Genomic DNA, 25,589 nt, shown 5'->3' with positions numbered 1-25,589 from the left:
GTTTTTAGGGTCTCCCTTCCCATAAGAGGGCAAGGTAGACTCTTCTTAGAGCCCTTAAAAGCCCCAATCCCAGGGTCTGTTCCTTAGCCAACCCTTTACCATCCCCCTAAATTATCCCTGATAGGGAGTGAGAAAAGTAGGAGGCAAAAGAGCCAATAAGGAAAGGACATGTGGAAAGAAGGATGGAAGGGATAAGGAGAGAGAGAGAAGGACCAAGTGTTGCAACTTGTGAGGTGTTGTGTTTGGTTTTTTAGTTTCTTTTTCTTTTTTTTTTTTTTTTTTTTTTTTTACTATAGAAAAACAGCCTTTGGTTTGAATCTCAAGGAAGCAGAGAATGGGATGGCTGTGGCCTTGGGCAGGGAATTCTCGTAGAAAGAGACCTCCACTTGCAGTGGAGTGTATCTCCTCCTGCCCCCTTCTCACTAACTAGGTTACCCAAATAGCCAGGGATCTCTGCAGGAGCCAGGAGAGTGCCCCCTCCTGCCCTACATCTGGGAGCTGAGTATAGAAGAGGGCAGTAACGGATGACCCCCTTTCAGTTGTGCCCATCCTATTCTTGCTGGGACAAGAGTGGAATGGGGTAAGGGGCACATGCCTTTGCTCGTCCTGGGATAATTTTTGGTTATACTGAAATTTAGAGAGAAAAGAGACACCCTTTTCTCTCTGCCACTGATCCTAAGAACAGGGCCCAGGAGCCCGAGAATGAGAGGGTGAATCCTGCTGGGGGGGAGAAGAAGGCAGCATGACTGAGGGGTTGTATACCCCCTTATCACCAGACAGCAAAGCACTAGTTTCTCATAGGATGGGGACTGCAGGAGCCCCTGAGAGCCTAGGAAGGTCACTAGAGTGAAGAAGTTTGAAAGATGGAAGAGTATGAGAAGAATTTTGACCCACCCCCTTCCCATGCCCTGGTTCCCAGTTAGGCACCTGTGGCTCCCAACGTGTCAGAGACAGAGGACTGCAGACCTAGCCTTGGCCCCTGAGAATATAAAATTGGGGCACTCCACGGAGAGAAAAGCTACCACTGAGTAGACTGGCAGTTTGAAGAGAGTAGAGAGCAGTGGCAAGGGTTGTTCGAGGAGCGGGAAGAGATATATCACATCCTAGAGGGAGATCCTGAATGTGAGCTTTGGGGAACTCATATAACCAGGGGGATGTCAGGAGGACCCTCAGTCTCACGGTGACTGGGGAGAATTTCTTCAGCCCCTCCTAATTCCAAATGAGAGAATTCTTCATTTGTTCAAGAATAGTGCAAGCTGCCTAAAGTGAGAGGGCACAAGAGGTATGGAGTACCAGGTTGAAGGGTCCCGGAGAGAAGACATAATGCCACAGAGCTAAGGTGGTGCCAGAGGGAGCTATCAGCATCAAAACTGAAGAATCACATAATGCAAAAAGTGAGGACTTAGAGCAAGAAGCTCAAGGTCCCTTATAAATAAGAGGAGCTTCCCACCCCCCGGCGCTGTTGGAGAAAGCCAGATCAAAGAGAGAAAAATTAGGTCTAAAGTGGAAAGGGACTGTGGGAAGGAGGGCGGGGGAGTGCAAGTGACTGATGTAAGTTAAAAAAAAAAAGCAAAAGAAAAATCAACTATTCAATAAATAACTCAGTATGCTGAGATGAGAAATATAAAAAAAGGAGAAATATAAGCAAAAGACTTATTTCATCACAATGCTTAAATCAGTCAGAGTAGGGGAGTACAGGTGAGGAAGGGTCAGGGTCAAATGTAAAGTCAGGTAGCCAGTGGTGGGGGCTACACAGCAAAACTCCTTGGGATAAGGTGGGGACAGAGCTGGACTTCTATAGGTGGGGCAGTGGAGTGGCAGACTGAGGGGAGGGCAGGGGGTCACTAGCCCACCTTGTGCTCCCCCCGGACAATGTGGGAGGAGAATTCGTACCGGTCCTGGCTGTGGTAACCACAGATGTTGCACTCGAACGGGTCTCTGAAGCCATGGCAGCCCATGTGAATAGTGAACATGACATGGTCCAGAAAGAGGATGCGGCAGTGCTCACACTTGAAGGCCTTCACAGGCTCACCGCTCTCGCCCACCACCCGAAGCACTTCCTTGGAGGGGCCTGGGGTGCCCCGTAGTAACCCCTCCTGTGGCTTGGGGTCCTCTTTGGTGTAGGCAGGACTGGGCCGACCCACCACAATGGTGGGAGGTGGCTGGGGTGGGGGACCCTGAGGGAGGGCTACCACTCCCCCAACCCGATCTTCGTGGTTGCTTTCTGTATCTGTGGAGTCCTGGCAGCCATTGCTAGGGGAAGCCCCAGGGTCAGTAAGGGGGCCTCGGGCCCGGTAGAGGAGAGGACCTCCATCAGCCAGGTCCTCGGGTCCCTCACCTGCTTCTCGGGACCCTGGAAGCTCCAGTCGACCGGGAATGGGCTGCATCTGGGTGTAGACAGAGCTGATGACAGGAGTGAGTTCTGAGATGCAATTGGTAGGTGGAAGGCGGAGGGGACGCAGATGTTCTGCCCCAACAAAGGCCAGAGAACCTCCAAAGCCAGGATCCAGGCCATGATGTGCCACCAGCTCCACGTCCTTCTCATAGCCACCCGAGTTCACATCATAGGGGAGGTCTGAGAGGCTGAAGCGCATCTGCTTCTCACCTGTGGAGAAGAAGCTCTCAGCAGGGCTAGGTTTAGAGAACTCCCGAGCTCCCCAGGATTATTTGTTTTCTCACCCATGGGGATGGCTGTCGAGGTCAGGTACCTTTTGGGGCCACACCTGACTCTAGGCTGTAATTGTGAGAAGGACTCAGTCCCAGCCCACTGGTCTTTAATACCTCTTTCTTTACTCTCTATGAAGTTTCAGGTCCTTAGGGAGCTGATGACCAGGGCCAGGTGGGAGGCCCTATACTCATCTCCTCCCTCTGATTCTGAGGCCCTTCTCTCAGCAGCCATACACTGAAGTCCTTGGTATTCTTAAAAACTGGGAGAGCTAGAGTCCCCTGACCCCTTCCTCACAGAACTACCACAAGAGCCCTCAACGCTGACCCTTCTCCATCCTCTTGAGGTAAATTCTCCCTCTTCACTCCGCTCCTGTTCTGAGTACAGAGGCTGAGCACCAGAGACCACCAGACTGCTTTCTTTCCTTCAATCAAATCTCCAGACCTAACTAGTCTAATGGCTACCAGAGCTCAGATTTAGATGAGCTATGGCTTAAAGTTGATGTCTCCTCTCCAACTGGACTCTTACCTACAAACTTCTGGGGTGTGGAACGCTTGCGTTTGGTGAGGCTGTTGGCCAGACGATCAATGAAAGTTGGCCTCTCAGAGGATGAGTGCAGCATAGAGTCTGGCACCATCTCCAGGTCACGTATCTCATCACCTAGTGGGAGGGAGGTGGGGACAGGTAGTAGCAGCTGAGTGGGGTTAGCACTGGCCCAGCAGCCTTCACCTGGGAAAAACCAGCAGGTCAGTAGCCAAGGAAGATCACACCCAATGCCTGGGAAATTAGGTTCTGCTTACTTCACCCCATCTAGGGCTCATCCCAGCAACATGTCAGATAATTGGGGTCAATTATATACACTTGACCTTTGATTTTATACTTCTTTGTGTTCCCTCTCTCCCATTAGACTGAGGACATAGATCAAATACTCCCCTACCTCTGGGTCTCCCTATATGTAGCACCTACCAGGGGGCTCTGCACTAACTGGGGTGCTTGGCAGATTTACTGAGGTAACTGTCCCTTTTCCACGGACCTCATCCCTTTATGCAGCTGGAATTACCCTTGTCCTGCACTCCCTCTGGCCCTGCCCTCAACTCCCCCATAATCCTGCCTATAGCCCACCTGGTTGGCCAGCCAGAGCTTGGGCTTCAGTGCTGAGACTCTGCAGGTAGTTGTGGCACCGCTCCTTGTGCTCCTCCAGGGTGCTCTGCTGTTTGTAGCTCCGGCCGCAGTAGTTACATTTGTAGGGCTTGCCCACCGTGGGAGAGGAGACTGGAGGAGAGAGGAGAGAAATACCATCAAAGTTACTTCTCTCTGTGCCCTGACTCTACAAAATCAACCAGGAGGAGAGGTACATTAGCATTAGGAGGAAGGGATCTTGCTCAGTTGAATTCTTCTATTTGTCTTCCCTTCCCCAACTTTAGCTGTAAGCATGGCCTGAAGACCAAACTTGGAGAAGAGAGACAATGCGCAGCTATGGGAGGAGAGAGGCAACCCAGGGCATACAGCAATGGACTGCTAGTGGACCTCAAGGTGGCCATTGCTGTTCAAAGGAAAGAAGGACCCAGGGACTTTGTAGGGGATCATCCCTGGCAGGCAGGCTGGCCCCACCCCAGGATCTCAGAGTCTGGGGCCCAGACTGTGGTTTAACCTTTCCATGTGGCAGGTGGGTGTCAGTGCTGTTTATCAGACAAGGGGATTTTTTTGCTTACGAACTATCTGCTTTGGTTTGGGGGAAAGTGGTGGGCTGGGGTGACATAAATGAGAGCCCTCAGATCTGCCGACGTGGGGAGGGGCAGTTTTCACTGACCTTTACTTGTACTTTTTTACCTCCACTCTTAGCCTGGTTTTACTGCTTATTTTTCTTTCTGTCTCTCTACACTGAGATACCAAGAGAGCCCCAGAGAAATCATCACTGATAGAGAAATTCTGAGAAGAGAAAAAGAGTAAAAGAACAGAGAGGAAAACAAAGGAGAAGAGTAAAAGAAAAAGAACAACTTTGCGGGTCTTTTTTTAAAAAAAGAACAAGTTATAAAGATTTTGCTTCAACTAAAGAAAAAAACGTTGGGAAAACTGAGATCGACACTTCCTTTAAAGACAACTTTTGAGATATTTGTGAAAGGAGAGAAAAAAGTGAGAGAAACAAGGTATTGTATATTTTATTTTATGTATCTTGCAACTACTGAGCAAGGTATCTCCAGGAGCACCTCCCCATACAACTGGCCCCCTGTACTGGTCCATGCCCCCCACCCCCAGCCCCACCTAAACTGAACCTTGATTTAATCAATCTACTGCCATTTTGCTCTTGCTTTGTAAACCCAAGTATTTGGGGGATACAATGAAAGCCATGGTCCCCATCCACCCAAGACTTGGGGAAATGGTTTAACATCTAGAGAGGGACCCCTTTCTTCTTACAGTGTGGGTTGTAATAGAAAGCATCTCACAAAAATGGGACCCAACAGTATAACTGTGTCTTCTTCTGTCCTTAATAATCTCCTGTAGAACATCCAAAATCCTCCTCCCACTGGCCTCCCTGTTGTTAAGAATTCTAGGGGCCAAGCCCTCCTTGTTCCAAACCAGCAGGGGGAGCCACCCCTTTTCTGAGGGAAAGGAGCAGGAATCTCTGGTACTGGACCTTGATGGGGTTCCAGCGAAGCTGCAGAATAGCTCTGTGACCCGCAAATCTTTTTTACTTTTTCCAGAGCTTCAGTTTCCTTGTCAGCAAAATGGGGATAATAACATCTACCTTGGAATTGTTATGAGAGTCACATGAGACACAAGCGAAATGCTTTATAGATTATAAAGCATGAATCAACGATGATCTTTCTCCCCATTTCTCCACATACATAGAGATAAAGAGGTCCCGGCTCCACGGTGAGAGAACCTAGAACAAGGTAGGTGGCTGAAAAAAGTAGAGGGTAGTGAGGTGATTGCTCTGTCCCTTTTAATCCTGGCCCAGGAGAGTTTAGGAAAAGAGAAAAATAGCAAGGAAAGTTTCCAAGGACAGACCCCACTAATTCTTTCCCCCCTGCCCTTCTTCCTGCCTTCTCCCAATCTTGAGCTCCCTCCTTCTTGCCACTTCAGCTCTTGGCCTCTTCCCAAATCCAAGCCAAAAGCTTAAAACTTCGTAAAATGCTTCAAAAGTGCTATCTGTCCAGCTCATTCAAGCAGATATTGATTCAGTCTTGGCTGGGCTAGAAAATTGGGTTAGTCCAGTTCCCCGGCACTATTCCAAACACTGACCTCCAGGCCCTCGCTCTCCCCACTGGTAAGGATAAGGAGAAAGCGTCTTGGGATGGGGAACAGAAATGGGATAATCTTTACTTAGGCTTCCTTTCTTCCAGTTTGGGAGGCCCTTGGATATTTTCAGGTACCAGTAAAAAGTAAAGGAGAGGACAGACCTCTGATGTTGCCAGGGGCAAGCGAACACAGGTGTGGGGCCTAGGGCAGATGGGAGTGAAAGGAGGGGTTTCCCTGGTGCTGTGCTCAGAAGTGGGGAGTGATGGGGCACAGATGGTTCTGCCATCAGCATGAACTTTAAAAACAGGGAAGGTGACTGTTAAGAGCCGAGAACGTCACTCATACTCCTCTTGGTCCATGTCACAGACTGTGGCAGATGTAAAATACCTCCTCACAGAGTCCTCCAAATTCCCCATGGGCCTGCTGCCCAGAGGAGGGGTTAGAGAGGCAGGACCTTATCTGCCCCGGGGGTGCTCTGCCTTCCTCAGTGACAGACACTGTAACTCCCCAGATATGAGAAAAATTGCTGAACTCTATTTACTGGGTGTACTGGTCTCATCCCCTCTTCTCCCACTGGAAAGGTTACTGACCCGAGTGTGTTCGGAGGTGGCCAGTGAGTGCATCACGCCGGCGGCAGGCGTAGTTGCAGAAGGGACATTTGAAGGGCTTCTCCCCAGAGTGCAGCTTGATGTGGCGCAGCAGGTTCCCCTTCTGAGTGAAGGAGGCACCACACTGGTTGCAGTGGAAGGGCCTTTCACCTGTAAGTGAAAGAACAGATTCCAGGGGACTGGGTGTGAGGAACTTTGAAGGCTGAACGTAGTTCCCCACCCTCCACCCCACAGTGCCTGAGGGAAGGTGCTCAGAACGCATTTCTGAGAGGTGGGGCTGTGCTACTCACACAAATCCTGCTTAATAAAGATCCCTTGGGAACTGTCTTACCTTGGGAAGGTGTGGATTAGCGGATTGTGGCAGGGAGAAGGGCAGAGGCCGTTACCAAAAGCCAAGCCCCAAAGGGCTCCCTCTGCCCCAGGAGCCCAAAGCCCAAGGAAGCTGAGAAGAGGCTTCTGTTTTCCATTTTTTTTCTTTATCATGAGCTGGGAGGGCCCAAACAATACCCAGGAGTCCTACCCTCATTGGACTATAAGATCTTTCTTGAGGCTACAACACTTTTTCCCCTCTCTCACTTCATGAGAAAAGCATCAGCTCTTCTTTTTAACAAAAGCTGAGGAAAGTGGCAGGGAAGTACAGGTGTTCAGGAACTCTAAATTCCATACCCCCTACCCTTTTTCCTCAGCTAGAAAATGTGCCAGGAGAGACCCTTCCTTTTGAGGCTGCCCTACTCCAGGCATGGCCTCCTAGCACTGCCTCCACATCTCCAGCCAAACCAGGAGCTCCTCCCTGAGCCCCTGGCTTACTCACCCGTATGGCTGCGCTTGTGCACCATGAGCACATTGGGTCCAATGCAGACCATGCCACAGACATCACATTTGAGCTTGCCATTGGGCAGCCGGATGCCACCCGGGGAGTGAGGCTCTGGCCCACTTCCATCACAGTAGCCCAGGGGCTCCGACAATGAGTCTTCCACAATCACACTATCGTCCTTTTCCAGGAGCCGCTCATCTGGCCCCAGCAGTCTGCTCGACTCCTCATCGCTGTACATCTCCACCTTGATGGAGTTGGCTGGAGGGCGGGATGGTATTTAGGATAGAGACAGGCAAAGGGGAGAGCCTGCCCCCAGGCCAGAATGGCACTCCTGAAGTCCAAAAGGGGTCTCCAAGTCCTGAGACATTCAGGCTTCAAAAAGGGGCCAACATTCTAGGCATCCTGAGTGGTGATATCAGGGTCCTGCTGGGACCTGAAATAACCTTTTCCTCCTATCCCACTGACCAGGCAAATAGGCTTCAAGAGAAAAAAGTTGGGGTACATAGGATGTCTTCTATCACTGGGGAGAGGAGGAGGCTAAGGGGAGCCTATTTCCCCACTCTCTTGTCTTTAAGAAAGATGTCTGGCTTGGCCCTGGGCAGGAAGCCAGCCAGTAACTGGCAGGAAAACGGTCCTAGGAAGACTGAAGAGACAGGGCTAAAGAGAGAGCAAAACTAGAAGACAGACATAGCTCACGTTATCCTTCCACCCCATAAGACTGAGCCCCTCTACTCCCCTCCATAAAAATCTGGAAAGGGGAATGGAGGAGGGAGGAGCCACCGTGGAGAAGAAAGCTTTGGCTCTAGCTCTGACCTACATTCCTGGCTATTCCAACCATTTAGAGAATGTCACAGATCTAGGGCCAGCTGAGGAGGGGCAGTCATGGGGACCCTGTCTGGGCAGGATAATTATGGGAGGGTGTGATGAGGAGATCCTTCTCATCTCTATTTCCTATCTAACTCCAGCTCAGGACCATTTCTATCTACCTGCTACTCCAACTCCAGACTATCTCTTTGGGGCCTTTACCTTAATCCCATCATGAAAGGAGGGGTTTCCCTGGTGCTGTGCTCAGAAGTGGGGAGTGATGGGGCACAGATGGTTCTGCCATCAGCATGAACTTTAAAAACAGGGAAGGTGACTGTTAAGAGCCGAGAACGTCACTCATACTCCTCTTGGTCCATGTCACAGACTGTGGCAGATGTAAAATACCTCCTCACAGAGTCCTCCAAATTCCCCATGGGCCTGCTGCCCAGAGGAGGGGTTAGAGAGGCAGGACCTTATCTGCCCCGGGGGTGCTCTGCCTTCCTCAGTGACAGACACTGTAACTCCCCAGATATGAGAAAAATTGCTGAACTCTATTTACTGGGTGTACTGGTCTCATCCCCTCTTCTCCCACTGGAAAGGTTACTGACCCGAGTGTGTTCGGAGGTGGCCAGTGAGTGCATCACGCCGGCGGCAGGCGTAGTTGCAGAAGGGACATTTGAAGGGCTTCTCCCCAGAGTGCAGCTTGATGTGGCGCAGCAGGTTCCCCTTCTGAGTGAAGGAGGCACCACACTGGTTGCAGTGGAAGGGCCTTTCACCTGTAAGTGAAAGAACAGATTCCAGGGGACTGGGTGTGAGGAACTTTGAAGGCTGAACGTAGTTCCCCACCCTCCACCCCACAGTGCCTGAGGGAAGGTGCTCAGAACGCATTTCTGAGAGGTGGGGCTGTGCTACTCACACAAATCCTGCTTAATAAAGATCCCTTGGGAACTGTCTTACCTTGGGAAGGTGTGGATTAGCGGATTGTGGCAGGGAGAAGGGCAGAGGCCGTTACCAAAAGCCAAGCCCCAAAGGGCTCCCTCTGCCCCAGGAGCCCAAAGCCCAAGGAAGCTGAGAAGAGGCTTCTGTTTTCCATTTTTTTTCTTTATCATGAGCTGGGAGGGCCCAAACAATACCCAGGAGTCCTACCCTCATTGGACTATAAGATCTTTCTTGAGGCTACAACACTTTTTCCCCTCTCTCACTTCATGAGAAAAGCATCAGCTCTTCTTTTTAACAAAAGCTGAGGAAAGTGGCAGGGAAGTACAGGTGTTCAGGAACTCTAAATTCCATACCCCCTACCCTTTTTCCTCAGCTAGAAAATGTGCCAGGAGAGACCCTTCCTTTTGAGGCTGCCCTACTCCAGGCATGGCCTCCTAGCACTGCCTCCACATCTCCAGCCAAACCAGGAGCTCCTCCCTGAGCCCCTGGCTTACTCACCCGTATGGCTGCGCTTGTGCACCATGAGCACATTGGGTCCAATGCAGACCATGCCACAGACATCACATTTGAGCTTGCCATTGGGCAGCCGGATGCCACCCGGGGAGTGAGGCTCTGGCCCACTTCCATCACAGTAGCCCAGGGGCTCCGACAATGAGTCTTCCACAATCACACTATCGTCCTTTTCCAGGAGCCGCTCATCTGGCCCCAGCAGTCTGCTCGACTCCTCATCGCTGTACATCTCCACCTTGATGGAGTTGGCTGGAGGGCGGGATGGTATTTAGGATAGAGACAGGCAAAGGGGAGAGCCTGCCCCCAGGCCAGAATGGCACTCCTGAAGTCCAAAAGGGGTCTCCAAGTCCTGAGACATTCAGGCTTCAAAAAGGGGCCAACATTCTAGGCATCCTGAGTAGTGATATCAGGGTCCTGCTGGGACCTGAAATAACCTTTTCCTCCTATCCCACTGACCAGGCAAATAGGCTTCAAGAGAAAAAAGTTGGGGTACATAGGATGTCTTCTATCACTGGGGAGAGGAGGAGGCTAAGGGGAGCCTATTTCCCCACTCTCTTGTCTTTAAGAAAGATGTCTGGCTTGGCCCTGGGCAGGAAGCCAGCCAGTAACTGGCAGGAAAACGGTCCTAGGAAGACTGAAGAGACAGGGCTAAAGAGAGAGCAAAACTAGAAGACAGACATGGCTCACATTATCCTTCCACCCCATAAGACTGAGCCCCTCTACTCCCCTCCATAAAAATCTGGAAAGGGGAATGGAGGAGGGAGGAGCCACCGTGGAGAAGAAAGCTTTGGCTCTAGCTCTGACCTACATTCCTGGCTATTCCAACCATTTAGAGAATGTCACAGATCTAGGGCCAGCTGAGGAGGGGCAGTCATGGGGACCCTGTCTGGGCAGGATAATTATGGGAGGGTGTGATGAGGAGATCCTTCTCATCTCTATTTCCTATCTAACTCCAGCTCAGGACCATTTCTATCTACCTGCTACTCCAACTCCAGACTATCTCTTTGGGGCCTTTACCTTAATCCCATCATGGTTTTTTTTTTTTTTTTTCCCCTCTCAAATTTCATCCTAGTCTGGCAGTGATCCTTTACTCTCCTTTCAGAAGTCAGGAAAAGCCTGGACACTAAGCTCCTTAGTACTTTTAGAAACTCCGAGCAAGAAATCAGGAGGAGGCAGCGATGGGGAAATGGCTGCCAGTGGAAGATGAATCAAGGGACAAACACAAATGGGGGGTGCCTAGTGCCAGGGGAGGGAAGGAGGGTACACTTACCACTGAGTGAGCGGCTGGGAGAAGAGTGCTGGCTGTTGGGGGTGCTCACCGAGGGCCCCACTGGGGCCCCGAGGAACTCCTTCTCCAAAGATGAGTCCCCGCTACCTTGGAGGAGAGAACAAGAGGGCAGGTGAAGCTGCAGCTGGAGCCATTTACTGTCCATTGCCAAATCTTATCAAAATTCAGTTACACTTATCTTGTATCAATGTACAAAGCGGTATTGTATGCTGGGCACCATACCTTGTGCCCTTGACAGCCTGGGTGTCTGGAGCTGACTTCCGTGAACTCAGTGGCTGGGTCTTGCCCACCCTACCTTTATCTAGGCCTGAGGGGAAGAGCATCACTGCCTGACGTCCACAGGAAGCAGGGCTGGGGCTGGGCGGGCCAGGGTGGAGAGGAAAATGGGGGCCTCAGGAGGGAGGCGGCTCAGGACAGACGTTCTTCCCTACTGTTCCTCTCCGGAGCCCCCGACACCAGGTTCGGGATCTGCAGGAAGGGCAGCTGGAACTGTCTCGGAATCTAATGATAATAATGGCAGTCATAATAATGGCAGCTAGCATGGAGTGCTTATTACGTGCCAGGCATTGATCTATGCACCTTGAATGAACTATTTTATTTAATCGTCACGACAACTCTATGAAGTAGGTGCCAATATTCTCTTAACTTTGCAGGTGAGGAAACTGAGGCACAAAAGAGGCTATGCTACTTGTCCAAGGTCACATAGCTGGTAGTGGTGTAACTGGGATCTGATCACAAACGGTAAGAGCCCATGTCCTTAACAACCACCTACACAGCTGACTGGGACTCATTGTTTCAGTAGGGTAGAGTTGGGCCCATTAGACTTTCTAAAATTAGCAAAAATTTGACTACTCTAAAAAGCCCCCTATCTGATATGATTCCAACCAAATATTTACTACTTGATGCTACCTTGACAGTGAAATAATTAGTTTATTTTCAATACATTCATTTTAACTTGTTGACAAATTGCTTTGTAAAAATTTTTGAAAATTTCACGTTTTTAAAAATCAAATAACACACCTGAAGATATGAATCGTGTCTTTAAAAAAAGTCCCTCCTCCCCACAATCTTCTACATAAATATATAGGTGAAATAAAACACATGTAGATAAACACACACAGAGACACAGAAAGAGATCACATATGTGGATGCACATAAAGAAAACATACCTACTGGGATAAACATACCCGTAGCCTTCTATATTATCTGCTAACATGAACATGCATGGATGTGAGCACACAGGCCTAAATATGAAAGAGACATACACAAACCCTAAAATTCATCCCTAAAGTCCACCTATTAGTACTTTACCCAATTTTCCAGCTATATACATACTTACTTTCACAAAATAAAGATTCCATTATAAAATGGTTGGAGTCGTGGGCCTGAGGCAAGAAATCCGGAACACACCCTCCTGAGGGATCCCTCTCCAGCTTTGGTCAGTGGGAAGAAAACAACCACTCAGGACTTTGGGACCATTTCCCATTCATATCCTCTCCTAAAAGTCCCACTTCCCCCACTCTATCCCATCAAAGCCTGAGGAAATTCGTTCACTATCTATAGAAAAAGCCTTATGGCTTAAAACTGAGTTTCCCCAGCTGCGGCTCTTTAGATGAGCCATGGTTATCTACAAAAGTTGCCCCAAATCAGAACCACACACATATAATGAAGTGAGTATCTCAGAGTTGTGGGTTGAGACTTATAGACCCGGACACAGTTTGAAAATACATTCTTTCAACTACATGTACTGTTTCTAAGAAGGGTTCATTCCTTTTCAAATAGTGCTGACTTGCCCTAAATCACTTGATGTTAGTATTGGGGGAAGCACAGGACTCTGGGCCCTGGCATCAAGTCCTTGACCCTAGAAGGATGAAGGAGCTTGCTGGAAATTCATTGCTGGTCTCAGCCTACCAGGTTGAGGCTGCCTCTTGGGGCCAGGGGCTTGATATATGGGGGGAAATATCCTTAAAGGGATATCTAGGGACAAGGGGAAACATCCTTTGTGGCTTTCCCTATTAAGGCCTGGGAAGAGAAGGAAGAGCAGGTGCCTCCAGAGTCACACCAGTAGTTCAAGAGGTTCTTTGATGCCATGACCCTCCCTAGGATAAAAGTAAGAGGGAAAAACAGGCTCAAGTCTACTTTTACGGGACTAATACATAAAAATGAATCATTTCAGGGGTTGGAAAATCTTTATGAGGTTCTAGGGATTTTGATTTCTGGTAAAAGGGTGAAAAGGACTAGAATCAGATTTAGGAAGTCCAGCAGTTCCTCTCTCAGCCTCAGAAACCCCAGTGAGGGAATTTCAAATGCCTGGGACTCCCAAGAAATCCCAGACTGTCAGAGCCAAGAATTAAGGCTTCTCTCAGGTCTCAGAGACATTTTCTTGGTCAAAGTCATCATAGATTGGCTGAACCCCCAGAGGGCAAAGCCAAATCATGAAATTCACATCAGAGGAACTAGGAGGTGGGTATAGGGCAGAAAAGCAGGAGGGAGAGAAGAGAGAGACAGGAACCAGGGTAATATTCTACAAGCTAAATGTGTATTCATGAGCTGAAGGAGACTAGCCTTCTACTCCTGCTGCCCTTCCTTGATCCCTCAGAGTGGCTACCTCTAGGGAATAGCCATGAGGTCGGAGAACCTCCACACTTCTCTGCAAAGGACCTCATCCTAACTGCTTTCTCTTTCTTGACCAGGGACTCCAGGGTAGCAGGATGCTAGCCTGCTAGCAGGGAATAGTGGGTACAGGAGCAAAGAAAGCCGCCCATCCCCAGCTCTATTGTGGGGAGGAGGTTGAGGCCCCTCAGATCTCTGTTCCAGGCTAAAGCATCTGCTGCCAAGGGTTCCCTTTACCTTGATTCCCCCTATTACCCATTCCCACCCAGGCCTGTCTCGGCATTTCACTCTGGGCAGCTCTACATCTGTCCCCAAGGCCTAATCAAGATGTCACCACAAGCTCCCACTGTCCAAGTCGCAGTCTTTGCTTAGCAACACCAAACACCCTTTCCCATCCTCCGCAAGTGTAAGGAGGAACGCCCCCTCCCCCGCCACACACACACACACACACACACACACACACACAGCCCCCATCCTCTCTCTCCTCAGGCTCGGGAGTTGTTACTGAATTGGCTCCCTAGCCCCAGCACCCCCCTTCCCCCCTCCACTAGCCACCTTCTGCCTGAACTTACATTATCCTTCCCTTGCCGGTGAGACCCTGGGGTGCGAATGCGGCCGCCGCCTTGGAAACGGCGAGGGAGTGCGGGTGGTGTGTGCATGTCTGCGTCTCGGTGGCAGGCAGGGGTGAGCCCAGCCACTCACCTTCCAGGAAGCGTGGATTCCTGGAAGTGAGGGGAACCGCCGTCATTTCGCAGGCAGCGGCAGCGGCACGGTGAGCAGGGGCCCACGGCTGCAGCCAGCAAGAAGAGCTCAGCCCAGGGTGTATGTGTGTGAGTGAGTGAGTGAGTGAGTGAGTGAGTGTGTGTGTGTGTGTGTGAGAGAGAGGGGAGAGAGAGAGAGAGAGAGATACATATATGTATATACACATATACATATATGTGTGTGTATATATATGTATATAGAGAGACAGATAGAGATAGATACAGAGAGAGAGAGAGAGAGAGAGAGAGAGAGAGGAGCGCGCGCAAGCGAGTGCACCCTTGGATGTGCTTGGGGAGGGGGCTGGAGAGAATGTATATGTGTGTCTGGTTCTTGGAGGGTGGGGGGGGATGCTAGGCTACAGCATCCCTTACCAAAGCCAGTGAAGGAGCGGGGGTGGGGGTGTGTATGCACAGGGAGGGGAAGGCAGATGCTGTTGCCCTCGTGCCCAGCAGACAAAGAGGAACTGCACAACAAATGCCTGAGAGAGGCAAGAGTGTGTGCAAGAGAGAGAGAGAGATGGATGGGCCCTCAGGGTGGGAGGGAGAAAGGGGGGCCCCCAGGGAAGGCCCAATCCTCCGCCAGCTGGGGAAGCCAAGGCCCCAGAGGTCTTGGGGCCCAGGACACAGGGCAGCTTCAAGGCTCTCAGATCAGCAGAAAGCCCCTCCCCCACCAAACTCAGGCACTCGTATTCCCTCCTTTCCCTCCTCCTCCAGGAGGGAGGTCGCTCTGTAGATCTACGCCTGACATCTGGGGACTGACAGCCCCCTCCTTCTCAGCAGCGAGAGGGCCCAGCACAGTCTGATCTCAGGCTGGTGTGGCTCTGTGGCCCTGAGCCCTTTCAGGTCCCAGGCAAATGCTGGTATAGCTTCCCCACCTCCTCTCCCCTCCCCTCCTGTGCCCCTGGGGCTCGGCAGGCCGCCGACAGCCCTGGATGAATCCGCCCTCTATCAAGACAAGGCCTCTGCTCCCTTCCCTTCCAGAGGAGCTGCTCACTGAAGTGCTGACCTACTTTGGAGACTAGATTTTCTGATTCCAAGAATTTGGGGGTGGGAGGGGCTTTGAAACTTTGGGCTGCCTACCCCTGCATCCCTTTCTACTAAGGTTCCCTTAAACATTTCACTGTCCCAGAAAACTTGAGACAAGCACTGCTCAGTCCGTTAATTGCATGAGCTATGTTTCAGCAATTCAGTTTCCCTTGAAAGATAGGGAATGAGGGAGGGGAGAGAATCCCTGTGGTAAATTAATGGGCTTTTCCCTTCTCTTCCCTCTCTCCCACAGGAGGGAATGATCTGCACCTTTAGAAGGAGATAGGGGAGAAAAGATGGAGTTTCTGAATTAGGTTCTGTGAGGTAGGAAAATCTCTTTGAAGAACAAGAGAGATACCCACTTCAAGAGGCCAGGTGAGGGGCCACCTGTTGTGTAGGCAGAAGAACTGTGACGACCCTGAAGGGAACCACTGGTGTGCACTGCAGCCTTCCCACAGCTTCTATATTAGCCCAGGAGAGATGATGGGTCAGCAACACGATCTCAGAAGCCCCTCAAGTGGACTGTCTGCCATGCTCCGTCTTGCAGGGGCTACTTTTCAGGGCCAATGTTAGCCCTACCTTGATTTTCCCTTTTCCCTTTCTAAGGTAGCTGCTGACATCTAGAATTCTCAAAACACAGATGAGGGGTTTCTAGCCTCCACTTTCATTCAAAAACCATCCTGTGCAGAGGCCTCTTTTTATCTAAGTAATGCCAACATGCTGGAAGCAGGGAAAGCTTAGTTTCTTAGCACAGTGAAGCCAACTCTCTCAGGAATGTCCCTCTAATATCCAACATTCTCCAGAGATAGCACTGGAAAGAGCTCCATGGGATATTTCCCCGGCCACCTTCCTGGTTTTTCATTTGCCTACCGTAGGGCAGGGAATGGTTTTTATCCATCTGAATGGTCCCCAGCAATAAAGTGGGGTCCTGCGTGTGGTTGTTGCTCGGTAGCGGTTTTCTAAACAGGCTTAACTGAGCAGAAGGTAGGAAGGTTGGCTGGTTCCTTAGAAAGGCTACGACTTTTGTACCAATAAAGTCTCTTTCAATTAAGTTAGTCCACTTGATCCCTGTCCCTCTGTCCAGCATGTGGCAGGTATTGCACGCCTTTATTCATTCCAACTCCTTCCCTCCTTAAATAAAAAAGGGGTTAGAGTCGATGTCGTCCCTTACATTACCCGGGTGTTGTTGATGACTCTTATATGTGTACCTGACCTATGCTGCTATCTCCCTTAGTGCATGCCCATAACTCCTCCATCAGTTTCACTTTAGGGTAAAAAAAAATAAGTATAGGTCATTTCTACAGTGGTGCTTAGATTTCCGATAGGGATATTCATCATGTCAAAACCAAATCCTGGTTTCCCTTACTTCTTATAATCATTTTCTGCCCTGACATTCTAATGGTCCACAAAATGATTCCTTTCATCTTAGAGACACTCTGTCTTAGGCCCTTTCCTATACCCTTAGAGAGGGACCCAGATAAAGTTCCTTATTTCTTTTCCCTTGTTAAACTCTGAGGGGATCCTGATTACTTTCATATCTCTAAAAGCCAGTCATACTATAAGCAATGATCTTATACCTGCCATAAGAGTATTTGGCAGGTATGAAAAGCTACATGTTATGATCGTGGAAAAGGACTGGGGGAAGGATTGGGCTCTATATCTACTTCAAAGACTGTAAGTTGTTGGCCCACTGGCTAAATTTGGCCTATAGATAAGTTTAGCTTGCCCCATGGAACATTTAAAAAAATATCGAGTCATTATTTTTAAATGGAGACATACGAGATAAATCTGGATTTCTGATTTCTCTTAAAAAATTGGAAGTTTTGGCTACACTGGATACACATTCCCACATGGCAGAGACGTGTGCACTGAAGACCTGATGTTATGTTAGGTAGGATATGTGTTCTCCAGGTCATGACAATCCCCTACTCTTCTCTTCTGTCCATTATCCTGACCTGGGTCACTCATTTACATACCCACCTGACCTCACAAGGCCTTTGAGGTCTGAAACTCCGCTCCACTCTCTACCTGGCTGAGACAGAATGTCATGTTTGGCTGGTGACCTCAGAGCACAGAAGGAACCACATCTTCCTTCGATCTCTTTGCTTTAAATCATTCCTTTCTAATAGTCTCTACTCGTATTCCCCTCCTACTCCCTTCCCCTTTCCCTATCCCCCAAGAAGTCTGGGAAGAGAATCACTAGGGAATGTAAAATGACCAAAATCAAATGCACACTGCCAAGCATTACCAAGCGTGAGTGTCAGCTTTGTGACTATGGCACTCAGAGGACCAATGCTAGGCTGAAGATTGCTCCACAGGAGAGTGCTCCAGCCCCTTACAAGTAGAATGCACAAGAAGGCATACCAGACAAATAGGAGCGGCCATTGCAGTCTTCTATGTCCATCTTAGATTCTGCTGAAAAAGAAAATAGCTGCTATTAGAAGCCAGATCTGGGAAGGAAGGAGGTTTCTCTCTAACATTCTGGAGTTAACAAGAAATCTAAAGGATCATTTAAGTGTGTTCGGACCCTATCCTAAAGAAGAAAAACTTCATACTTAGTCCTGGCATGAAAGACAATGTATCCTGACTTATAAGCCCCAGGGTCTCCTTCAACCCATAACTTCTGCTTCCCCAGCCTCTGGGGTGGAAACACTGTCTTATTCCAGAGTGGTCCTCGTTATATGGTTTTGAGAGTAGACCCTCTCCCTGTAGGTGGAGCTGATGCTGTAGGAAAGGAGGCAGGTTACACCTCAGCTCTGCCCTTGGGAAGCAAAGACACAGTCCCATAGAGACTCTATACCTTGTTAAGCATGGAGTAGTAATAAGAGGAAGAAACAGGATTCAGTCATTCAAGGGATTTTGTTTTGGATATTGGTGGGAGAGGGATAAGAAAGTGGAAAAAGGAGGAGGGCAGCCTGCTTCAGGTTCAGTGAGGAGTCCTCTACTAAAGGTATAATAAACAAATTAAACCTTTAAATAGCTTACCCCACGTTCTTGTCAATTACTTTGCTATTTTATTGTTTTTAAAGGGCGGGGGGAGTGAGTCTGAATTTAAAATGCAGGTTAGTCTATTTGAGGTAAGGCAGGCAGTAATTGGCAGTACAGTATTAAACAATCCAGAACTGAGAACAATTAAAAGTGATAATTTGTTGCAATGAATTATCTCCTTAGGAGCCTGTGGGAGGAGGAAAAAAATCTGTTTAGTTGGAATTTACATTCATCCAAAATTGCTTTCATGTTCACCTAATGAAAAATAAATACCTCAGGGGCAGATTTTAGGGAACAAGAGTGGGGCAAGGAAAGAGCCTGAGGTGCCACCAGGATTTTTGGTCTCTTTGAAGGATCTCACTAAGGCAGATGGATGAAAATTTGAGTTGCTCATAATGTATTGACAGAGGCAGGGGTGGGGAGTTCTGGAGGGTACACCGGGGGAAAGTATCTATTACCCTCTCTCTCTTTCTTGGTCATTCTTATCTAGTGCTGAGGGACATCAAACTCCTCTAAGTCTCATGAGAAAGCCTGAAACATGGGCTTTCCTTCACTCACAAAGCAGATTTCATCAGAGAGATTGCTAGTCTCACCCAGGAAGACTAGGTATGGAGGACAAATTTTTCTAAATGTATTTTCAACTCTCTTCTTGACATCCTCCCTGGCATAGACTGACTGCTAGACCAAGCCACACTAATACGTGGTTCCTTGATTGGAAGAGTCCAAGTCCACAGGGGTCAGCAAACTCATACCCTGTGGAACTAGCCAGAGAACTTGTGGCGATTAGAGATCCAAAGATGAGGGCGGGTCACCTAGTACTTAAAATGCCCCTTTCATTTCCAAATCATTAGCTCCATAATTGCCCTTTGGGATTTTTCAAAACTACTGCAAAGCTCAAGATGCCACATGTGACTTGCTTCACACACACACACACCCATGCATGCATGCAGGAGAAGGAAGAGTGAGCAGGATTTTCCCCATTTTCTGTTTGGAGAAACTGAGGCTTGGCACAGTTGGCTTGTCTCAGGGCTCATGGTGAGACTGGAATAAGAAAAAGAATGCAAGTCTCCTGCCTTTCTGAGGTGTGCTCTTTCCAGTAAACTACCCTGCTTCCTTTCAAATCCAGGGTACTCAAGGCCTTCATGGATCTCTTGCTTTTCCCTGGTTCTAACATCAATTAAGGCATCTTTTACTTTGGTGTGTTCCTGTGGGAGTAAGGTCTGTTACTGAAAAAGGAAGAACAAGTTGAACAGGCTCTACTAAGAGAAATATGCTAATGCAATTGTGTGTGTGTGTGTGTGTGAACCAGGGGCTAGACAAGCATTAGGTAGGCAGAGCAGTTGAAGCTTAGCATTCAACCAGCACTGGCTCAGGAAATGCATCTCATTCTTGGACACCTGCCCAAATGGCCCTAAAACAATTTCCAGAAGGGTCTAGAGGAGCTGTTTTCTGAGTTGGACTTTGTTCCTAGAACTAAACTGAGCTCTTCTGCTTCTTAATTGCTCTTAACAGGTACTCCATGACACATTTTGGACCACATAAGTCTTCAGCTGCCTCCAACTGGTCTAAATGCCAACTTGGTAACCTTGGAAGTCAGAGGGCATCAGATTCTGCTGTTCCCAGTCCTGGTATTCTGAAAGCCAAGAGCAAATCAGTAGATGAACTTCATTACTGGCTCAAGTCCCCAGGTGGTACATATCTTCCAATCTTCCCACTCCCCATCCCTTAAAGAACCTCCTCCTCTGCCAGGCAAGGCAGGCAGATCTTAGTGTCTCCTTAGAGTAAGTGGGTCAAATTAGGCAGTCCCGACTGGAGACACACTGCACAGGAAGGAGATATAAGGAGAGAGAAGTTAGTTACACAAGACAGGTTTGGCTCAAAGATCTTGGAAGGAAACTGGCTTTATAGCAACATAGATGTCATTCAGTGATAGAGGTAGGCACATATGTACCGTAAATTCAGTTCAGTGAGTTGAATATAAAACAACCAGAAACTACTAATCTCCCAATTCCAAAAGAAGTATCTCTGTGAGGAGAGAGGAAAGGTTGGTCATTGTAACCTCTGGAGACAAAGATTTTCTTCCTTGTTCTTTTGAATCCATTTGGTACCATAATAAGAGCCTTCCATAGCCTCGAATTTCTCCCATCAATATGATGTCACATGTGAACAGGAATGAGCATCCCTTCCAGATAGAAGATTTCCCACCACACTTCCTGACAAGCAGCTGGTGAGGACCAATCCAAGGTCTGTGTTCCAAGGTCAGGTCAGGAATCAGCTACTACCCCTATCTCCCTATCTCTGCAAAACACTCCCACAGCTCTAACTATTGGTGACAAAAATGTCAGCAAGTCAAGTTTTTTCTGTGTAGTGGCTCTGAAGGCCTAAAATGAGATGGACATCACAAGTAATTAAAGCTCTTCAAATCCTCCAAGGAATCCTGTTTGAGCCAATGACACTCCAAAATTGGAATTTAAAACATACTCCATGTGGCCTAATGTGGGTAGAAAGGTAGTGAGGGGGCTATTGTTAGGAAAGAGGGTGGAGGTGGAGAGTGACAAGAATCCATGCCATCCTTTGGTTATTATTCCTGAACTACAACAGAGACAAGTGGAAATTTTTTCTCTGGTCTCCCTTAGGACCTGAGATCTGAGGTGGAGTCCAGTGATTAACAAGATAGAACTTCCCACCTGCCTGGGAGTGAGCAGTTCAGTTACTACAAGTAGATCAAACCACAGCATCACCCTCTTTTGTCTGTGCCTTCATGAACTGAATAAATTGAGCAATAACATGTTGGAATCATATAGCTGGCTATCTATACTCCCTACCAAGGCTTTGTCTAATTGGGGAGGGGGAACAGGTAGTGGGTTGAGCAAAGAGGTGGAATTAGGCATTGTCTGCAATCTGACTGTGTATCCCTTTCCAGGAAACAGACCGTGAAATTGAGCAATTTGCAGCTCTGAAATGATCTTTAGGGACAACCTAGTGCCCCCCTAAAGGAAACACCCACCTTTTCTTAGCTCATGTGTCTGTCTTTACAGCAGGAAGATCTGCTTCATTTTTCACCAGGCTGTAAATGGTGACATTCTGTCTACATATAACATGGACGAAGACAGCTCAGCTTCTTATCCAAGTGCTTGGGGAGCAGTGTAGAAGGGATGAATTCCCAGGTCATCCTAGGAATGGCCGGGCTCTAAAATAAGAAGGGGTAAGAGCTGGAAACACAACATCTGGGCAGTGGGAAAATATCGCCTCGTTGTCTCCTGTTAGACCTCAGATCAGTGCATCTTTTCTCTTGTTCTTTGTGCTTCCCTGTCCTCCCAATTTAGGCTGCAGAAGAGAGAGAAGTCTAAGGTTTATGGGTGGGAGCAGAAACAGTCATACCCCTCCCATGTCTCATTTCAGGACTTAAGGAATTAAAGGTCCAAACTAAACAGTTTAAATCACTAGGTGGGATGCACATGCGATGATACTTTCTGGGTTTTCAGGGTATACTCTTGAGTATACAATCCCTGTGTTTATAGAAAGGCCCCACAAAGTCACTGCTCTATGTTTGAACAGGCTGGGCAAAGTAGAGTGAGGAATTCAATTTGAGTGTTACAATAATCAGTTTTGAAGCCAGTGATGTCCAAAAGAGGGTTAGCTCCATCAGGTGAAGTTTGAAATTGCACTGAAGTCTCAACTAAGTATTCTGAGTAGGATGGGGTGGCAAAAACTTGGAAGACATAGCAACAGTTGCCTTTGGTGGCAGTCCTGGCCAGAAGTCCTTAATGCATGCTAATCAAAAGAGCTCACTGTTGTTTGGACCAGAAAGATGTTTTGAGGCTACTCTGCTAACAAAGAACTTTGTTCTGACAAGCTAATTTAATAAGCCTCTCTTCCTGTGGAGGATCTTGGAGCAGGAGTGTTCTAGAACCTGGGGAATCTCGGAGCTAGAATGGACTTAGAGATGATCTGCAACTTCTTGTTTTTAAGAGAAGCAGCAGCTAAGCCCAGAGTCACCCATCTGGTTAGTGATAGAAGTAGGACAAATAGAATCCAGGTTTCTAGTCTGGGTTTCTTTCCACCATGGCACAAAGTTAAATATTTCCATAGCTGGAAGGTTTGGGGCCAACCTGCTTGCTTGCTTTCTTGGGTGACAAAATAAACAGTTTTTGGGTCTACATCTTAGTGACTGAAATCCTTGAACTAAAAACAGGTTTATGGATGAGAAAAATAATTTCCTGCCCATGTCTCTTCAGAGATTACAGGGCTGAGGAAAAAGTCAACCTAGACACTCACTAAATATCTTTAAGGTAGAAACAGGGCTTCTTGGCTCAAGGACTATGCCAGCATAGGTATTCCAGCAGAATCTACAAAGTTGATGCTACCCCAGGAGAGACCAGGCCATTCATATCAGCACTACCCTTTCTTAGATGTTTTTGTCTGACAGACCTTGAACCTGTCTCTCTGTTTCCAATACAGAGCCCAAAACTCTTCTGAGAAGAGGAGGCAAATCAAACAGCCCAGAATTCAGAGCCTTCTCCAGCAGGGTCAAGAGACCAACAACGAAAGGGAGTCCCTCTGTCTGTGGCATTGTCTGCACCTACAGGGTCCCACACTTTTTTCTTCCCACAGAGTAAAATGAGGCTAGAAATAGCTGCCCAACAATAACTTATCTTTATTTTTCCTTGGCTACTTTGTGTGCGTGCTGAGAGAAGAGAGATGGCCAGTCTGGGAGAAAATAATTCCTTTGTGGATGCTGGAGGGCACAGGGTAAAAGGTGGGATAACGTTCTTCCCATGCTGGGAAGTACAAGCTGCAGATTTAAACTAAGAAGAAATAAAGAAGAAACTTTCAGTTGCATTACCACTGGAAAAAAGTCAGGACTTATTTCTGAGCCAAGTCCTAAAACATGTTGTATCCTTAACCTGCTGGAAGGAAGGGGATTGCCCAGAAGCTACAATTGAACTAACTGCACTCAGTAGGCAACAAAGACATTATGTTTTGTGCTTGAGACATCAGCATCTACTGACTAGGGCAAGATATAATTCTGAAGCTGCCAAAGTGAAGGCAGTTCCCACCACCCTGGAGCCCACCCTAGAAGTTCCAGTGAAACTTTTCCTGCTTTCCAATGGTAAGGCTATTTTCTTCTTTAAAGACCTTATTTTTATCTCAGGAGCCACTCTTGTGTTCTCATGACCCAGGGAGCTGTCTGAATTCTCTGGCTTTAGGCTGTTAGTGGGGAAGGCTGAAGTCACCCCCATAACACTAAGTGACTGACCTACTGGCAGACCCATGAGGGGATGAGGGATTCCTGGCTAGGCATATAATATATTTCTACTAAACAAGATGCTATACTTTCAAAGACTGTCTGATTTGGCCTTTTATCTGGTCTTGTCCTCAGAATTTAAGTTCTCTTAAGTGGAAATATTCTAGGTAGTCAGACACCTGTTTTCCGTGCTTTCCTAAGGATATGAACATATGAACGTCATCTAGGCTAAGTGAACAAGTAGCAGTAAGGGGAGACAGCCAGTCCTCAACATTCTTCAGCTTGGTCATGATGATGGAAGGCCTAGAACTGACATGTGAACTAGTCAGGAACATATCAAGCTTACCACTGATGCTTGAAGGGCTCAGACTGGGGAGACTAGGGCACAGCTGCAGCTATCAAACATGTAAGTAGGGGTCAATAAGAGTCACAACAGTAAACAGTTTTGCTTATGAGAGAAGGGACTGAGGCGAAAGAAGGTATGACACAATGTGGTTGGTAATGCATCAAATCTTCCTGGAAGCAGTAAATTCTTGACTTTGGAGGGGGAAAAAGTACCTTATTTCCTAAACATCTCATATCTAGAGGTCCATGTTCCATTAAACATTCCACTGTCTTCAGACAAGATCAGTCACGATTTTTAAAAAAAGCATAGAATTCAAACAAAAATTTAAAAAGTGAGAATCTACAACTCTAACAAACAAGGGTAAGAAAATAACTGGGATGACGCTGAGGGGGTACATGGAGGGCTCTTTTAGTTTAGACCCACTTCCTGTTACATTTCTTTCTTAGGGCTCATACAGTGAATCTCTTCCTTCTCAGCCTTGCTTCTCCGGTTTCCTAGACTTCTCACCCTGCACAGTACCCCAGACAGCACTTTTTCCTCTACCTTAAGTTTCTTCTCTACCACATTTCTCACGCTTTGCTCATTGCCTCCCAGATCTTTCCCACCGAGGCCTGTCTTTCCTTCCAACCTTCTCGACCAAACCTCAGGGACCCTTATTTTTTCCCAGGTACCCTCTCTGATTCTACTTTCGCCGCTCTGTCCCTCTGTTCTATCTGTCTACCCCACAGAGGAACCTCACGCACACCAGCTCTTACGTGTCCTGGGTCCTCTGCCTTGACCCACCTCCCGCCTTTTTAGGACCCCTAGGTCCCTGCTACCTCCCCCTCCATCCTGAGGCCTGGCGCCCAACTCCCCATGGACAGCTTCCTTCCTTCAGGCGGAAGCCTACCCAGCGACCCTCTCCCCGCCTACCCCGCGCCCACGTCTCCCCTCGCTTCATGCCTAAGCCCCTCAGGCCCCGCCCCCGGCGCCCGAGGCCCCGCCCCCCGCACTACGCCAAAGCCCCGCCTCTCACTCACCTGAGGCTCCTCCGCGCGCGCGCTGGCTGCGGGGGTGAGGGAGAGGGGTTTAGGTATTGGGGGAAAAGGGGGCGGGGCGGCGGGGGTCCCCCACTCTGGCCCGGGCGGCCCAGTGCGGGGGGAGTGGGGGTCACTGAGGTAGTGGCAACCGGACCGGAGCCGGGACCCAGACCCTCAGCGGCGGCGGCTCCATCTCCATCAGCGGCTTCACCTGAGGAGGGACGGGTTTCCCCCATAAACCCCCCCCATCACAGCCGTCTCCCCTCCCCCGAACAACTTCCGGTCCCACTACCAGGCGACAGGCGGCGTGGCCGAACACCGAGCGCCCCCGAGCCGGGGAGACTGCTGGGGAAAGAAGGGAGAAGAGCTAGGGGAGAATAGCCGAGCGCCGAAAGATTCAAGTCCGAAAGGCGCGGTCGCGTGCAAAGGGTAACTCAATGACTGCTCCTTCATCTGCATCTAATTTGCAAACTAGACGCACATTGGACACCCCATGTGTCCTGGCACATCTGCCCCTAAGGCCAAATTTTGACCCAGAACCTCCTAAGACAATATTGATTTTAACCTCAGCATTCTTTGCCTTTCCTGCCAACTGCGTAGGAATGGAGCCGGGCGAGGGTGGGGGCGGAGGGGTAGTTTCAGGGTGGCAAATTTTTGAAAATCTATTGGGGAGTATGTCTTGAGTTCAGTCCCCTAAGTAGCGCTGCAGATGTTGACAGA

At 48.6% G+C, this 25,589-nt stretch overlaps 1 protein-coding gene across 9 annotated transcripts; it reads right to left on the bottom strand.

Annotated features, from left to right (window-relative positions):
- Positions 1-246: 246 nt before the first annotated feature.
- IKZF4 (IKAROS family zinc finger 4) lies at positions 247-25,453 on the bottom strand. Of its 9 annotated transcripts, none has more exons than XM_025044658.1 (10): positions 24,870-25,450; positions 21,264-21,583; positions 17,633-17,683; positions 12,208-12,301; positions 10,851-10,955; positions 9,569-9,829; positions 8,740-8,907; positions 3,788-3,937; positions 3,194-3,325; positions 247-2,605 (listed from the first exon to the last, which is right to left on the bottom strand). In XM_025044658.1, exons 3-10 carry the CDS (start codon positions 17,651-17,653, stop codon positions 1,845-1,847), a joined length of 1,692 nt encoding a protein of 563 aa, XP_024900426.1. In that variant the 5' UTR covers positions 17,654-17,683; positions 21,264-21,583; positions 24,870-25,450; the 3' UTR covers positions 247-1,844. The 9 variants fall into 9 exon arrangements, with proteins under 9 accessions (XP_024900426.1, XP_024900424.1, XP_024900428.1 ...); XM_025044656.1 differs by having other exon boundaries at positions 21,264-21,446; XM_025044660.1 differs by having other exon boundaries at positions 17,633-17,680; positions 21,264-21,446.
- Positions 25,454-25,589: the final 136 nt, after the last annotated feature.

Source organism: Pteropus alecto, unplaced genomic scaffold, assembly GCF_000325575.1.
Source record: "Pteropus alecto unplaced genomic scaffold, ASM32557v1 scaffold433, whole genome shotgun sequence".
Classification (NCBI taxonomy): domain Eukaryota; kingdom Metazoa; phylum Chordata; class Mammalia; order Chiroptera; family Pteropodidae; genus Pteropus; species Pteropus alecto.
Note: the sequence above shows the minus strand (reverse complement) of the source record. Positions and strands in the feature narration are given on the sequence as shown.